The sequence below is a fragment of the Pithys albifrons genome, chromosome 9 (assembly GCF_047495875.1).
Source record: "Pithys albifrons albifrons isolate INPA30051 chromosome 9, PitAlb_v1, whole genome shotgun sequence".
In the NCBI taxonomy this organism is placed as follows: Eukaryota; Metazoa; Chordata; class Aves; order Passeriformes; family Thamnophilidae; genus Pithys; species Pithys albifrons.
Genome location: NC_092466.1, coordinates 17,108,549 through 17,125,728, shown reverse-complemented (window position 1 = coordinate 17,125,728; position 17,180 = coordinate 17,108,549). Strand labels below are relative to the sequence as shown.

Here is a 17,180-nt window from a genome sequence, read left to right as displayed (position 1 = left end):
ATGTAATTTTCCTATCACTTCCAATACATTTTTTCCCCTCATCGTCTGCAGAATAAATGTTCATATTAAAATTTAAGAAGATAGTGACTCACCAGATTAAACAGCTAAAGAATATTTTCCCTTGGATAGTAAGTGAGCTTTTTTCCTCTTGTGATATCAGAAGTGCAAGATTAGTACTATCCTGGAGGGAAGAAAAATAATGCCTAAAATGTTGGTACAGAAACGTCTTAACTGCTGGAATTACAGACCCTGAGCATTTATCACTGGGCAGTTGGTGATGCTCATCCCTGATGATAAACACACAAGAAATACAGAATGTATGTGTTTACTTTTAGTTGCATTGTGTCTGAGTAACAATTTTGAAAAATACAATTTGTTCACTTACTTCCCCCCACAAATCATTGTGTCTGTAGCAACGTAGTTTTGCTGAACCCTAACAAATCACTTGTTAGCCATGTCTGTGCCTTTTGCAATGAATTGAAATAATGTGTCTTCTACAAATAAGTATTCTCATTCTGGTTTGGATATTGCGTAACTTCTGCAGAGGAGCAAAGGTTTTGTGTGTGCCTGTTCATGCTAATCATGCAGTTCTTAAAGCTGGGGAGTAAAAATTTCTCCCTTTCTCACCCCAGAGGAAATCTACATCCCTAAAATATTATGTAGTGTGTGTGATTTAAAATATTGTCTCAAAATTACAGCCTGTAGGGCAAGTTCTGCTTCAGTTTTTTAAGCTGTTGTTAGAGAGTGTGCCTTCACAGTTCCCTGTGACTCTGGCATGTACTTAAGTGTGTCTAATGCTGACTGTTTGCCTCAGTGTTCTGCTACTCATGCTGCAATGCACAGATTAAATCATTAATAATTTGAAAATCTTCATAGTAGGAGCATCTGCAACTAAATGCAGAGGAATCCTATTTTCTTCATCCTTCTTGGATCATTTAGTCATTTATATTTAACCATGGGGTGAAATAGCAGGGGTGAGGACAAGGCCATTTACAGTACATACTTAAACTTTCCATTGTATTGCAAAATTCATCCCAAGGGTATTGTCAAAAAGGGTATTATAAAATAAAAAACTATAGCTTGAGGCACATCCGCATTTGCTTGTTTTGGTTTGTGCCTCACTTTGCTGTGCCTTAGAAATAAACAAGAGAATGTTCCTGGTCTGAAGATACTGTGATAAAAAAAGAACACTTACATTGCATGAACTTTGGTGTCGTAATAGGCATTTTAGTCATCTGCACAAGACTTGACAAAGTTTGTTATGGTGCTATTCATCATTTAGGGATTGTTGAATATATGTAGGAGGTAATTGTGCTACCTTTTTTTGACCATTTCAAAATCCTTAGAAACATCTGTTTACTCTTGTAGCCAGCCAGTTATTTCCATTGACTGCTCTTTTGTGTTGTAGATTGTTCAAAAGAATTAAAGGAGTTTGCTTGCTGCCTGTCATGTAGACTACTGAAAAAACACTAAGTTTGTAATTTTCTTTATTCTGGATACTCCTCTTATTTACATGTGTTCTTTAGTTCAGGAAGCATCTGGATCATGCTTCTAGTCACATATTTTATTTTATGTAGTCCTGCAAGGAGGAGGGAGTTGAACCTCATCATCCTTATGGTAATATTAAATGATACTGATAACCTGATGAGGTTAACGTGTGTAGTTTAGTAACAGGCATTTGCTATCCAAGGTACCATGTGGTTGTCCAGGGACTCTTTGCTCCATCACCAGGATCCATTTATTTCTGCAAAAACAGCGCTCGGAGTAATTTTTCACGGTCTTTTCTCAGACACATTTGTGCCAAAGTGCTTTGTCTCTTTGTTTTCAGAGTTGCAATAGTTTCCAAGTCTTTTGAAGGAAAAACTGATCGAACGGAAGACTGGTATGGAACACAGTACAAGCAAGAAGCAATTTCTGATGAAGTTATTAAGGTATGTTAAAACTTTAATATATTCTAATACCTGCAAATGAAAGTCAGTGACAAATTCTTGTTCTTATTTTCCATTTAGTTGGAGGGGGAAGTTTAAATCTGCTGCTCTGCATACTATGAAAATCATGCAATGAGTGTGTTTAATGTTATGAAAAGTAAGGATCTTGCATTAGTCTTTACTTCTCAAGTATTTATTACATAGGACAGAAATATTTTAATGGTTTTAAACCATGTTAAGTACAGGCAATATTAAGATATTTTTGCTATAAAAGATCTGTAATATACAGTGGCTACTTAAAAACATAAGTATAAACTTTTAAACATGTAATAGTGTCTATTATATGTTAATGAACTAATCTGTACCTAAGAATCTTTTTACAACAGTGATATGTAACTATGTTTTTAAAATTCATTTTTGCAATGTAGAAAACAAGTATATATTGCCAGTTGAATGAGATTCTAAATATGAAAAGTCCAGTAAAGGAGGTGGGCAAATCCATATTGAAACTTGTTATTGTTCTAATCTTTTAAGAAGAGATGGCTGCAGAATATACCTTTGAGCTGAACTGGAGCTTCCAAGTGTGTCCTGAGCAGATACTACATAGAAGTGCCTCCTTTAGCTTGACCACACCTATGTTCTGGATGAGAATTCTTGTTGAAGTATTCAGTTTAATACCTTCACTCACAGCTCATGGTAGCAGAAAACATGAGACACAAACCCCCTTTTCTCTGTACCTCCTTCTCAGAGCTCTTCGTCCTGCTGATAGTCTACTCCAACTTGTTTTCCCAACTATTTCTCTCTTTCCTTGTTACCTTAATTGTATTTACACATAAGGTAGTGGAATACATTTTTAAATCTTTTGTTTCAGCATGAAGTAAATAAGTATATATCCATTAGTTAAGCAGAAACTCTGCTTAGATTCTTTGTTTCTCCTGTTTATCCAGAAATGGCAAAATGCTGACCTGAATGGGAAATTCAAGCTTCCAATGAAGAATGAGTTCATTCCTACAAACTTTGAGATTTTGCCATTGGAAAAAGATGCAACACAGTACCCTGCCCTTGTCAAGGTAAACTGTCTGTAATTGTCCTGTTTGCTGCCTAACCTTCTGGGAAGCTAAAGTTAAGTCCTCTGCATTTTTAAAATACAGATCTTGTCATATGCCAAAATATAATAAAAAAGTATAAAACTTCAAGATACTGCTAGAAAGGCAGTTAAAAATCAAGTGACTTAACAAAACTTTTTCTCTTGCACAGGACACTGCTATGAGCAAGCTATGGTTCAAGCAAGATGACAAATTTTTTTTGCCAAAAGCTTGTCTCAACTTTGAATTTTTCAGGTATGCAATGTTGAGTATATCACATAAATTGCTTTACAGACGTGAATCTTGTTTGTTGGGAGTCTGCAGCAAAAACTTTCTTGCATATATTGACATTTTGAAATGTTTGTCCTTACTTTGAATAGCAGTATGGTATAGATAGCAGGAAGGCTTATCTAAGTTATGCAGTAATTGAATAGCAAACAGTTTGAGTTGCTCCATCTATATTAACAGGAAAAGTTTATCTAAAAATATTCATAAACCTAATTTTCTTTGATGTTTTATTTGCTATACCTGAAATAGGCGTGCCTATAGGAGCTGCTACATGTTGCAATATACCCTTTAAAATATGTGTATTTTTACATTAATTACTAAATGGCAACTATTTTAAGATATGTATTTTCGTTGTGAGATGCTATTCTGATAATGACTTTAGGTTCAAATTGTAGTTTCATTTGTGTAATGCAAGCCAGTGTAAAAAGTGCTTAAAATGTTGGGATTTTACATAACTGGCACCCACAATTTTTTTTTTTTGAGAGCAGCATCATCTGTATTATCAATGAATGTGTAATTTTCACCCTAAGACTCATGATAAAAAACTGTAGTGTTAATTCTGCTCTTACATTATTTTCATCCCAGGAATGTTACCTTTCACTTTTAAGTAAGCATGGCAATGCTGGACCTTCTTAATGTTCCTTTCAAGTAATAAATTTCTAACTTTTGAATTTAAAAAAATGCTGGTGTGTTTAGAGTGCAGCTGTTTCTGTGTTGGGCTACTGAAAGGCAAAAAAACCCTCAGGGACTCTCCTTTTGCTTAATTAAATGATTCAGTGATTGGTGTAAAGGCTATTTATTATGAGGGCTCTCATAGATGCTTGTAGGTGTACTGTTTGAGTCCTAGTTTTGAGGGACCACTTAATATTTTTCTTGCAGAGTTTTATAGATAAGAGACTTTTTTCCAGTGTGTGTCATACCTTACTACTGGTGTTGGTGAATTACTTGGGGAAACTAGTTTCCTGGGAATTTCCTCTTTCTTTTTGCTTTTCAAAACCACAGGACAAATGTTACAACTGTTTCAACTTGGATGTGTCCAGAAATAGAGATTAAAATGGTAACTGCCCTTCTCTCATTCAAAGAACAACAACTGCAATTCTTTGCCTTTGTTCATACTTGGTGGCTTTTCTTGTACTATGTTTGACCAAAATCCAAAACAGGATTTTATCAATGGACACTGAGTTTGTTATACAGTTGTGGTGTTTTTTAAATCAAATTCAAATGAACTATGAGTAAACCAGGCTCTGTATCAGTTTGTGAAAGATTAAAAAATAATAATTGATTTTTTTGTGGAGCACACAGAAGTGCAGAAGTATGTGCAATGTTTACACAATATCATGGAATCATTTATGGTGGAAGGGACCTTTAAAAGTCATCTAGTTCAACTGTCCTGCACTGAGCAGGGGCATCTTCAGCTGGGTCAGTGGTGATGGGCTTTCCCAGTTAGATTTGTACTTCAGTGTCAGTGAGCCCTTTTAAAAACCAGGAGTATTTGAGCTTTGATGGCCTCTTTCCTCCTAGGAATGGTTACAAGTGGAAAGTTGGTTTTTCGTAGGGTTGGGAGTAAGGATTCCTTTCTTTATTGTAATTGCATGTGAACAGAAATGAGGAGATTTTGCCAATATTGGATATGTCATCTCCAAAAGAAGTTGTAAGCAGGTTTGTCTATTTTTGATACTTGGAGAGATTCCCCAAGAATCTTTTTTATCTCCCTTTGGTCATGCTGATGGTCATTGAAGGAAATGGTAAAATGTATAGTGTTTATGATGAGAGTCATTAAAATGACCTGTATCTCTTGTGGCCAAGTGAACTGGTGAATAAAGCCATCCTAAGGACATGGGTTTTCATAAAAAGTTTTAGCCTCAATTCTAGATCAGAATATGAAGGCTGTGCTGCCTTGTAGCAGATGACAAGTTTGTTCATACTACTGAATGCTTCAGTAAGATAGAAAAAAGTGGGATTTCTGCCTGCAGCTCTGATCATCATGAATTATAGAAAGAATTCCTGACCTGATGTTATAGCAGCAATTGCAATGTAGGTGAATTAAGAGGAAGTTGATGGTGGTGATTTCTCCTTCAGATACACAAATGCTGTAGGAACAATGAGTGTATGAATCTCTTGAAATCACGTTGTTCCAAAACTGAAAATCCTGACGGAGATTCTTGTCTTAAAGAAACACCACAGTAAAAAACATCTGACATGGGACTTATCACCCAGCCTAAAAGAAGATGATAAGCTTTTGGTTTTTTTATGAATTGCAGCTTAACAACTCAACAAGTATCCCTTTTTCAAAAGGAAGCAAAATAACCATGTAATGTGCTCATATCGCGAAAACTCTCTAAAGGTGGTTTCAACTCAGCACTGCAGTGTTGATTCCAGCTCTGTCACTTACAGCACGTACAGCTCTGTTTGAAAGGGGAAAAGACTGGACTGGACAATTTTTTTAATACACTATCACTGAGTGAGTTGTTCTGCTTGAGTCTGGGGGGGGGAAAAGCGAACTACAATAGAAGGCAACTCCAATAACAATGTTGTAATAATTGTTTTCTGTTATTTTTCACTTGAGCATCAGTGATACAGTAGTCATGATTATTTTCAAAACTCCCTGTTGACCTTTGCCAACGAAATGAGTATACAGAATCTGTAACTGATACAGACGTAGTAATCATGCAAACTGATTAAGTCTCTATTGTAGTATCAAAATGGAAAAAAATTGGAGTTTGGAGGAAGGCTCATGGTAACATAGGATTGACCTACATCTTGCTTTGAATTCAATCTTAATTAAAAAGTTCAGTAGTAATTGGACTTGTATCATTGGGCATATTGAAATTACTCAGTTTTGGGGAATTCTCAATGTAGGGAGAAATGCAAATAGTAGCCCTTTTGGTTTGTTTTTTTTTTTTACTGACCTGTTTGTTTAATCTGTGCTAAAATTTCAGACTATGGGAGGCCCTGCTTCTCTGATAGCTTTTTTAAATACTTTTTTTATTTTAAATCTCTTCCTCTGCTTCCTTTTCTTAATCTGAAAGGAAGAAGTCAAGGCCTTACTAAAAGGAACCAGGAACCTACCTTTGCAATGTATTTTAAGTTTATCAACTTGTGTATTGTGGTCATGTGATCTTTGTTTTACTATATTAAAGCTTGTATACACTGCAAAATACCATTCTGTATAGGTGTGACCATATGATGGCACGTCTGAATATCACCACTAGATTGCTCAGAGAAAATAAATGCAAATGGTGTGGGTTTCAGTTGTAAGCCATATCCTGACAGCAAATTGTTTCAGATACTGCTGATTGTTTCTGTGAAATTGATAATGAATTTACATGCAATCCAGAAGCTTTAGAAATCAGTACTCGGTCATAGTACAAATAACCTGACTTTGCAAATCTTTAAAGTACACAGGTATGTAACAATTAGCACAGTTGAAACATAGTTTGAGTCTTTGAGTTGCTTTTCTCTTTTAAAGAAATTTGTGGCAATATTGTATGTGATCAGATGCTTCTAGTGGAAGACAGTAGGTTTTGTACAGTTGTTGCCAGTGAAAAGATAACACAAAAAAAATTATAGTGCTGTGACAGTGGATATGCCAGACTTCTTTCCAGAGGAGAACTTGGCATGGGCTACATATTTTCATACCACAAATTGCTGATCTCTTAATTTTATAATAGAAACTACTTTGTTTTCTGATAATGTATGAGTATGTATTAAATTAATGTTCAGTATGTGGGATTTCATGTCACTCTCTTAAATTATATTGCTATATTTAGCTTATTGTACTCCTGGTGAATTCTGACTGTGCAGCCAAGTAAATATGTGTCTTGATTTATGAGCACAAATAGAGTATCTTTGGAATCTTCAATATATTTTGGCATTCCTCAAACCATAAGCAAGCTAAGTAACTATTTTCAGGTATGTTCATATTTGGCTTCAAAATAGGAATCCTTCATAATGGGATCCATCAGCATAAAATCTCAGAAAATATTGTTTCCTTCAGATCAAACTTCAAGGCCAAAAGAAACAGAGAAATAATTTTAAACTGCATATTTTACTTTCAACATTTTCTTCCAGCCCATTTGCTTACGTGGATCCCTTGCATTGTAACATGGCCTATTTGTACCTTGAACTACTCAAGGACTCCCTCAACGAGTATGCATATGCAGCAGAACTAGCTGGCTTGAACTATGATCTCCAAAATACCATCTATGGGATGTATGTAAGTACCCAAATCCACGAAGAGCTTAGAGCCTTAAAACTACTTCCACTCATCAACATTTTTATATTGATTTGATGGAAGGACTTTTAAATAAAAAATAAAGGCTGTTAGTCCTTTTGATCTTGGTCATTAACCATTCTTTCTTTGATTTGAATTTTAAGTTGAATTTTGTTCAAAGTCTTCAACAGTCTTTCAGTTCATGTTAAGCAAATTTTCTTCTTCATTTTTGTATCATTCATGAAATTAATTAGTTGTGAGATTTCTTCCTCCATTTAAAAATAAAAACAACCCTAATCCAAGCTTACATATTTATATGTTTGTCAGATATCTACTAAAACATTCTGACTGATGGGGTAAAAGACCCTTTTTCCATGCTATTAAATAAATGGTATACATCAACTATCCTGTTCAAGAACTATTGATCATGAGGCTGCATATACATACTCTTCAGTCATATTTCTTCATCCATTACTTTGTCACTGCTTGAGGTATCAAAGCATTTCTTTTGTTTTTCTTTTTGTTAGTCGCTACATTTATGCTGATCCTCTCCATTGCAACATGACATACCTGTTTATCAGGTTATTGAAGGATGATTTAAAAGAGTATACATATGCAGCACGCCTCTCAGGTTTGAGCTATGGCATTGCATCAGGAATGAATGCAATACTTGTAAGTAAGACAAAAACGCAGGAGGAAATGAAACAGCTTGGGAGTTGTTGAGCTTGGAGAAAACATTTGACTTCTGCATTTCTAAATGAGATGGTTAATGTTTTTTCCCTTGCATATATCTCATGTATTAAAGGCAATGCAAAGCTGTATTTTGTACTGAGTGACCTGTTCAGGATTGCAGTGTCTTGTGACCATGTGTGCAGTGCAATTTTTGCGTTCTGGTTCACATTTTTACTTGCTTGCATGGTAGTCTGGAAAGTACTATTGCTGGTTTCTGTATAAAAAGGTTTAAGTTTTCTGTTGAATGAGTCTCAGCCTTACAGGTTTTGTTATGATTCTCTTAATTCTGCTGTAGTGAGCTGTGGAAATGGATTGTGCATGTGTTCATTAGAATGCAATGCTGGATATTTATGGCTTTTCCTTAGTGTTTGTCTTTATTATGTGTTTTATAACCTCTTTTAAAGTGCTGACAATACTTGATAAATACTGCTATTATGATAAATGGTTATTTCTTACTAATATTCTCCTAAGAGACTTATGATGGGAGATTTTAGTAGTCTGTCTCAAAGTTCTACTAAAAGCTTTTCTTAGCCATCATTATATACAAGAATGTGTTTTAAAATTTTTCCTGTAGAAGTATTATTTTTTGGAGCAACCTTAGTAAAAGAATATGATCTTTACACTTTTGGTATGAGAGAGTGCTGCAATTTCTTTTTTTATCCAACACTAATCTCATTTCCTTGTATCTTTCACTTGACTTACTGCTAACATGGTTATCTATTCTCAGTTAAAAACTTGCTTCAGTGGTCAGGGTTAATTCCTTTGAAAAATAAGTGTGTGCAATTTTCTTTGGTTTTAGTCACAGTTTAAAAGTTTAGAGTTATTTTAAATATCTGAAAATGTGTAATCTTCTGGATTGTGAGAAATTTTATAATTAATAAGTGTACAGTGTTGGTGCTTTAAGCAAGGGCAGATGCTACACTGAAAACAGTCACCCATGGTGATTGTTGGACTCTTTGGGTTCCTATGGTAATTTAGAATGCCAGTCTTTGCCATAAATCCATTTATGATAGCCTTTTCTTCAAATTCGTGGTTCAACTATGTTTCAGGAACCATAGAAGAAAAAATCTTCCTACTGGAAAGCAGGAATTCACATATACGTTGATTTGTGTTCTAAAGTTTAGTTTTATTCTTAATGATTAAACTGCACAAATCCAATCAAATTCCTGCTTTGGGATACTAAATGCTGAAGATTTTCCCCACCAAAAAAGGGCCTTTTAATGTCTTTTTTTTGCAAGAGGAATTTTCTGTAGCTTGATGGAATGATAGTAATTTTTACCTTATTTTTTAAATGACCAAGTTTATTTCATGTATACTTTCAGGAAAAAAAAGTATGAGATCAATATCTCATTATGATTGTAGATTACTCTGGTGTTTCACCCAGCACCATCCTGGGTGTAAGTTGTGCTGCTGTTCATAGCACCCCTTTTCTTGTAGCACTGCTTATGTCCACTTAGGTAAAATATTTTTTGATCAACAACATAAACATGAAAAAAGGTTGAAAGTAATTTGGAGAGAACATTTTAGAAAGTTGTGAGTCCAGACTTTGTTACTAAAGTGAGAAACACAGAGTGACATCATTTCAGTACTCAAAATAAGTGATATACTGACTGGGCTCGATATTGTAATCATTTAAATTTTGTATTCTTAGTTCAATTTGATTAAATCTACATGACATTACATTCATTCATCTATAACTCCTGAGCAAATGTGCAGTATTATATTCATCAGTAAGTTACCTTTTGATGAGTAAAGGGATTTAATTTAAGAATAAGTTAATGTTCAGTAATGGTGAATTTAGAGTAAGTATTGAAAATTGTATTGCTCATTAAATTATACAAGACTTGATAATTGTTTTATTCTTTTATCTTCCATATTTAAAGCAAATTATGCACTTTTTCCATAGCTCTCTGTAAAAGGTTATAATGACAAGCAACATATCTTGCTCAAGAAGATCATTGAGAAAATGGCTACTTTTGAGATTGATGAAAAACGATTTGAAATTATCAAGGAAGCGGTAAGCTGTGTGAGAAATCTGAATTTTGGAGTAATTTAAGATTGAGTACATTGACTTTATAAGAAATCTGAGGGCTGGTTATCCATGGAAATAGAGAGTGACATTCTGCCTTAGTGGGGCTTCAAAAGCTTTTTTCTCATTTTTTTGTGGCCATGAGTTCTTCAGTGTTTATATTACATTCTTTGGTTGAAAACAACTGGCTCTGTAATCTTCTTTCAGTCAGTCTTTGTTAAGATGTGTCAAGGGATTGCAGCTTGCTTTGATAGGAGTGGAAATCTAAATTGGAGTGGTGGGGTACAAAACTTTTATATCCTGTTTTACAACTTGGGTGTTTTCAGTGGGACCCACCCATAAAAGAAGGGGGAAGTGGATAAAGGGGGAAAGGAGGTGTTGAAAAGATTTGCAGCGTTTCTTCTCCCCAGATGCATCTTGGCTCCTGGGCCAAGATCACTTGGTGCAAAGGTAACCAGCTGGTTAACACATGCTGACTTCCAGAACTCAGGTCTGATGGGGAGACTGCAGTTTTCTTCCCACCAAAGAGATAAGGGAGATACCAGCTTGTGGCTTCTGTTTGGAACAGACAGAAGATACCTCCTCAGCGACTTCAGGCTCACTGTTTGTCACTCATGGGCCCTGAAATTAATTATTTTGTCCTATACTGGCAACCCTTCCAACTTGCTGAAAGTATTAGTTTGCACTTCCCAGTTCTCTGGTGGAGGAAAGAGGTTTTCCTTACTCTGTAAAGGTGCAGCTGATGTAGAAAAGAGTATTTTTGGAGAAGCTCACTAATTTTTCTCTCATACCTCATTTTTCCATGCAAAGCCTTTTCCAGATGCTCTTGTTTTTGTCTAACCAAGTCAGCTGAAGGAAGCAATTGGGAGAAGAATACATTTTCTATTAGTAGTATTCCTCCACCCCTGGTCAGTCATCAGGGAATGTGTATTTCCTGGGCAGAGCAGCTTGATCTAAATATTTGTTTAGGTCTAACTGCAGTAATTAAATTTTCAGTCATTAATTTAATGGAAAAGTTTGACTTCATGCTCATTTCAACTGTCTTAATGGTTGCTGCTGAATGGGAAGGCTCAGAAGCCTGGATTGTTACTGAGGTCACTTAACGCAATTATTAACAAGGCTAATAAGCAATGTTCTCAATATCTGAAATGTACCTTTTTGATGGTACCCAGAGTTGAGAGTGCAATGTTAATATTTTATGTTTAGAACTCTATTTCTAAATTTATAATCTGCTTAATGGTTTTGTTTTAGTACATGAGATCACTTAACAACTTCAGGGCTGAACAGCCTCACCAGCATGCAATGTATTATCTCCGACTCCTGATGACAGAAGTTGCTTGGACCAAAGATGAATTGAAAGAAGCTCTAGATGGTAATGTTACGTCACTTTTAAACTTTATTATTTTTAATTCTTTTCTTATGGAAAATGTCTTACTAAACTAATGAAGGTACCTGTTCACCTATTGCAAGCTCTGCTCGCTGTTCAAGTGAAGCCCCTGCAGTGCCAGACCTGAACTTGCTGCAATTGTCCTCCAGTTTCAACAAAGTGTAGTTTACTTCAGACTAAAAGGCCTCAAATGGCAAAACTTGCAGGTCAAAGTTCAGACAAAAGTTGGAACAGCCTTGTGGGTATGAGCCTGCATTGTTGAATCCAGTGCTCAGTCAGCATTGATAAAATCATATTTCTCTAGCTGACATCTTGCAGACATGTTGGAGTGTATCTGCATTGTTCTTCCCAGTGCGCAAACTATTTTGTTTTTTCCATTAACAGGGAAACATAACTCATGTTCCTGTAAATAATGAAGAACAGTAGCTAATAAAAATATATAATTTCTGTAGATAATGATAATAAAGAATAAAGAAAATTGTGGATCTTATTGAACAGCAGGCACCCTAATGTGTTTGAATGGAGGAGAAATTTCAAATTAAGAGATTTAATTGATTTTAAAGGCCAGGTGGAGTAGGACTCTGAGCAACCAGGTCTAGTGGAAGATGTCGATTCCCATGGCAGGGAGCTTGGAACTAAATGATATTTAGGGTCTTTGTGATTGTAGTAATAGCTGAAGAACCGGTCCCCACCTGTATTTTACTGTGTTGTAACAAAAGGCTCTTACTGGGACAGCTTGCAAAAATACCTTGTAATACCTTCTTGAAATACACCAGGACCTTTTCAAGAAGAATATGTGGCTTTTGTATTCGTTTGAGGGGATGGATTCAGAATACATACCCATGAATGTCCCATCCATTCAACCATCCTTTGTGTTTTATTCCATTGATTCTGTATGTTAAACTATAGTTTGCATTATATATGAGAACTGCTTTCCAAGGACAGGCTACCACAGAATGTCTGTGTGTGATTTGTGCATGTGTGTGTGCTGGAATATATTGCAAGGATATTTTTCTGTGTATTGTTTGTTGCAAAGATACTATCAAAACACTATATTTGGAGTTAGGATCTTTTTTTAGTCTAGATGGTAAATGCGCAGGGTGTTGCTTGAGTGTTACAAACTGCATGCTGCTTGTTTAGTTAATAAGTAAGGCTTTTCCTTGAAGCACCACCTGAATGATTGCAGCTGTTTTCTCTGGAGAAAGGAATGTTTGTTCGGCATGATTGGAAAGAAGGGGTTTTTTTTCTTTTTTTGGAATCTGGGTCAGACAGCATGTGAATTCTAAGTGAAATAAACTATATGATGAGAGCTGCTATTTAGAGCTGCAAGTATTCCAGTGTTGCATTTTTAAGGAGAGATTCACTTTTTCACGATGATGGGTTTCTCCTCCTCTAAAAAATGCACTGTATCTAATGATGACTTAGATACTTGTTAATTTAAAATACATGTGAGTGATTTAACTGTCTAAATATCTATTCTAGATGTCACCCTTCCCCGTCTCAAAGCCTTTATAGCACAACTGTTGTCACGGTTACACATTGAAGCTCTTCTCCATGGCAATATAACAAAACAGGTTGGTGTGATTCTTTCTTTAATAAAGCAATTTTTATTGAAAAGCAGCATAAAAAATGGAAGACTAGTTTAATCTTCTCAGATCTTCAAAGAAGTTTTGCCAAATGTGATTCCATAATTCAACTTTGTACGTTTTTTATCTTTGTGGAGGTATCAAAGTGTCATTTTCTTTCCACTTATTTGGCTAAGTGCTGCCCTTATATTACTCTTGGAAACTGAATTAAAAACCAGCTTCAGATAAAAGTATTTGAAAGTCTGTGTTGCTTGTCATTACTGATCAAGCTGCAGAAGGAATGATGTGCTGCAGATTCGACTTGTTTCCATTTAAAACTTTCAGACTACTGGCACAGATTTAAGAATCCAGTATCCTTCCACATTCAGTACTTCACACATAACTAAACAGGAACGGTGGGAAAGGGAAAAATAAAAGCCAATCGAGCTCTTATTTCTGAAGCATTAGAAAGAAGTAAAAAGAGTTAAACATGTAGACAAGTTAAACTTAGAGAAAACACAAAAAAACCCTTTCCTCCCAAGCTGCCACTTTCATCTACTTAACTTCTGTTGTATTTGTATTAAATTACAATAGCTCTATTTTCTATTCTGGATGTTTTTTCTTTTCTCTCACAGCACCATCAACAATTGGAAAGTCTCGCACTGCTGTTAGGTACAGAATGACTAATGATCACTGAAATTCCTCTTACATTTTCTGTTCCAGGCTGCATTAGGAATTATGCAGATGGTTGAGGACACTCTTATTGAGCATGCTCATACAAAGCCACTCCTTCCCAGTCAGCTAGTGAGATACAGGGAAGTTCAACTTCCTGACAGTAAGTTAAATGATTTATTTATGACTTTTTAACACTCATTAAATTGAGATTCTCCTTGCTAATGACATTTTAAAATACATGTTACTCTGTCGCTAGGAGTGTGTTTTGAAATCAGACTTACTTCAGATTATTTTAAACTTACAATTCAAAAATTAACTAGGATGTGGTTTTGTTAATAAAATTACATACTAATACATGACCTTTCTGTTTTACTTGAAAATTAGTTTGATTTAATTTTTAATTTTTGTATGTAAATTTGGCTTCCTGGGAGCTGTACCTGGGCGATCTTTAAAGTCCCTTCCATCCAGGCCCTTCTGTGATTCAGTCCTGGTTCACTCATTATGATTTATGGAAATAAGAGCCCTGTCCCACTCTCTGCTTCACATCGTATACACATTTGAATAAACACCATTCTTAGAACATTTTTAGCATTGACCATTCAGTGAAGGACTGTTCTGAATGAGCCTTGCTATTTTGAGAAAACTAAAAGCTCTTACACAACTTTTTTTTTATACAAATTCTTTTGTTGTTGTAGTGTTTGTATGATCTTACTTCTATGGTTAAAAAAAAATCATATATATAAAAGAAAGGAGGTTCAAGGTGTTGCTGGGAGCAATGATATACGTAGCTGTACGGCCAAAGCAAGTTACCCATAGCTGGTCATCTGTCTGTGGAAACTATCATAACATTCTTTACAAGAAGTTATTGGTATTAAATGTGGAATTATTTTTAATGCTTATAATAGTTTCTGACAGATTGTCTTAGACACTGTTTACATAGTAAAGGCAATATAGAATTTCACCCCAATACCAAAAATATTTGCTTGAGGAGAAGCAGCCAGTTTCAGTTTAGTTGCTGGTATGCTCAAGCTGTGACATTTTAATGTATTAAAAATAATTCATTCTTTTCTTGTTTCATGAAAAGTATGCTGTTAGTGGAAAGTCTTTAACAATCCTAAACCATTTATTATAATCCTAAACAATCCTAAACCATTCCACAAGCAATAGACCATTATCATTTTAATTGTGGACAATGACAACATAGGTTTTTATGAACTTAAATATTTTAACTTTGTCTTTTAGGAGGTTGGTTTGTATATCAACAGAGAAATGAAGTTCATAACAATTGTGGCATTGAAATCTATTACCAAACAGACATGCAGAGCACTTCTGAGAATATGTTTCTGGAGCTCTTTTGTCAGATTATCTCAGAGCCATGTTTCAACACTCTGCGCACCAAGGAGCAGTTAGGTGAGTTCTCCTGGGGGACTGTGTGTGTATCACATGTGGATGCACTCACACACTCACACGCGAGATGTGATGAGGTGTTCCTTCCTTGCTTACTGAATGCCATTTAAAAGGCACTTGGTAAATGTAATTTATCTTAACTGCTGATGACTCAAAGAAATGTTACTGTGCATGGAGTCTAAAATGAGAACAAGCATGCATAATTTTTAAGATAAGTCTGAAATATCTGAAACCAACTCTGACTAAAAAACATTTGATCACTGCGCAGAAAACTTCGTATTAGAACTTTTACCAATAGGAGTTTATTGGATCAGTTTCCTAAATGTCTAGATCTTCTTAAAGAATGAGTAGCAGTTTGATCTTTTTTGCTTGTGATCCTACTTCCAGGTGCACTTGATGATTCACAGAATCATAGAATTGTTTAGGTTGTAAAAGACCTCTAAGATCTTCAAGTCCATCTGTTAAACCCTAAGCCCTGTCTTAGGAATATGAGTGTATGGTAATAGTGAGCCACCATGTTGGTGGAGATGTAAATACATTTCTGACCTTTTAAGAGTACAGCTGTTCACTGATAAGTACAGGTAGTTGTAACTTGAACCAGTAAGACAGAACTGATAAGATTGTTCCAGAGTAACAAGTTGAGAGAGAGACTTTACATGACAGTTCACATGATTGAAATACTGGTGAGGAGTAGAGGTTTTCCAGAAAGGTGAGAAGCAGGCAAGTGTCTCAGTGTGATGACTGTGAACCACCAGGGATGTCAGGGAAGATTAGACTTCTTGTGGGCAACGAGCAGAATCAGCCATAAAATATTCATCATAGGAGTTTTAACTGTCCATATATCTGCTGAAAATAGAATAGAATCCAGGTTATTTAACAGATTTTTGAAATTGTGCTGGTGACAGGTTTTGTAGAAAAGGTGGAAGGAGCACGTAAAGAGTAGTTGGGGGAAACAGGAAGAACTGTTTGTGTTCAGCACTGCATAACTGCAGAGGGAAAGACAGTAGAAGTACCGGCAAAATTCAGTAAACTTCATGGAATTTAATAAGATCTCTTGAGAAAGCTTAGGGAAAAAGGAGTTAGCAGTTTGCTAAACAGCAGAAGTAGTGACAATTCTTTCAATAAATGCTTTAGCAGTATGAGAAAGTAAAAGAGAAAAGTTGGCAATGGTGGAAAAAAATGAAAATGTTTTAGGCTGGCTTTGTTAGTTTTCATTTAAAATGTCGGCTGTGACCAGATGGTTTCCAAAATAAATACTGGTGATCAAAGTCCAAGGCTTACCTTTGAACAGGAAAATTATAGATGTATTGGGTAAATTAAATTTTAAAGAATTCAGCTCTGATGAACTCTACATTCTGTTATAAGGAACAAAATTACAAAACTCCTGGAATTAGAAGTCTTAAAATGATGATAGATGAGGTATTGGAAAAAATAAACGCAAGTAAATGCTGCATGTTTCCTTAAAGGAAAGATAAGAGTGGGGAAATGAGTCAGATTAGTCAGTTTAATTCTAATTGCTTGAAAATATGGAATAAGTTATCAAACTAGTTCTAAATTCATAGAAGGTAACTGAGAGACTGTTACTGGAGTGTGTGGGTGGAAGTGCTACACGTTTGGATGCAGCATTTTGGGAAGTCATGACTGGAAAATAAAGAAGAGTTGATTTGAAAAAGAGTTGTTCTACAGAGCTCTGTTGTGATCAAATTGTTATTTGGTATTTTCATCAAAACTAGATGATTGAAGAGTGAGTATACTTACTAAATCTTCAGATAATACTAAGTTGAGAGAAGCTGCAAGTGTATGGGAAGATAGAATTAGAATTTCAAATTAGTTTGACATTTTGGAAACATGACTGGTATGAAGCTAAGATG

At 35.3% G+C, this 17,180-nt stretch overlaps 1 protein-coding gene across 4 annotated transcripts in view; it reads left to right on the top strand.

Moving 5' to 3' along the window:
- Window positions 1-17,180, top strand: part of IDE (insulin degrading enzyme) — a 52,949-nt gene that overhangs the window by 25,817 nt on the left and 9,952 nt on the right. For all 4 annotated transcript variants that reach the window (XM_071564318.1, XM_071564315.1, XM_071564317.1 and 1 more), the window contains exons 12-20: window positions 1,829-1,931; window positions 2,876-2,998; window positions 3,186-3,268; window positions 7,373-7,517; window positions 10,153-10,263; window positions 11,527-11,647; window positions 13,145-13,236; window positions 13,951-14,062; window positions 15,145-15,312. In XM_071564318.1, coding sequence (XP_071420419.1) covers window positions 1,829-1,931; window positions 2,876-2,998; window positions 3,186-3,268; window positions 7,373-7,517; window positions 10,153-10,263; window positions 11,527-11,647; window positions 13,145-13,236; window positions 13,951-14,062; window positions 15,145-15,312 — 1,058 coding nt within the window. The remainder of the gene's footprint in view (window positions 1-1,828; window positions 1,932-2,875; window positions 2,999-3,185; window positions 3,269-7,372; window positions 7,518-10,152; window positions 10,264-11,526; window positions 11,648-13,144; window positions 13,237-13,950; window positions 14,063-15,144; window positions 15,313-17,180) is intronic.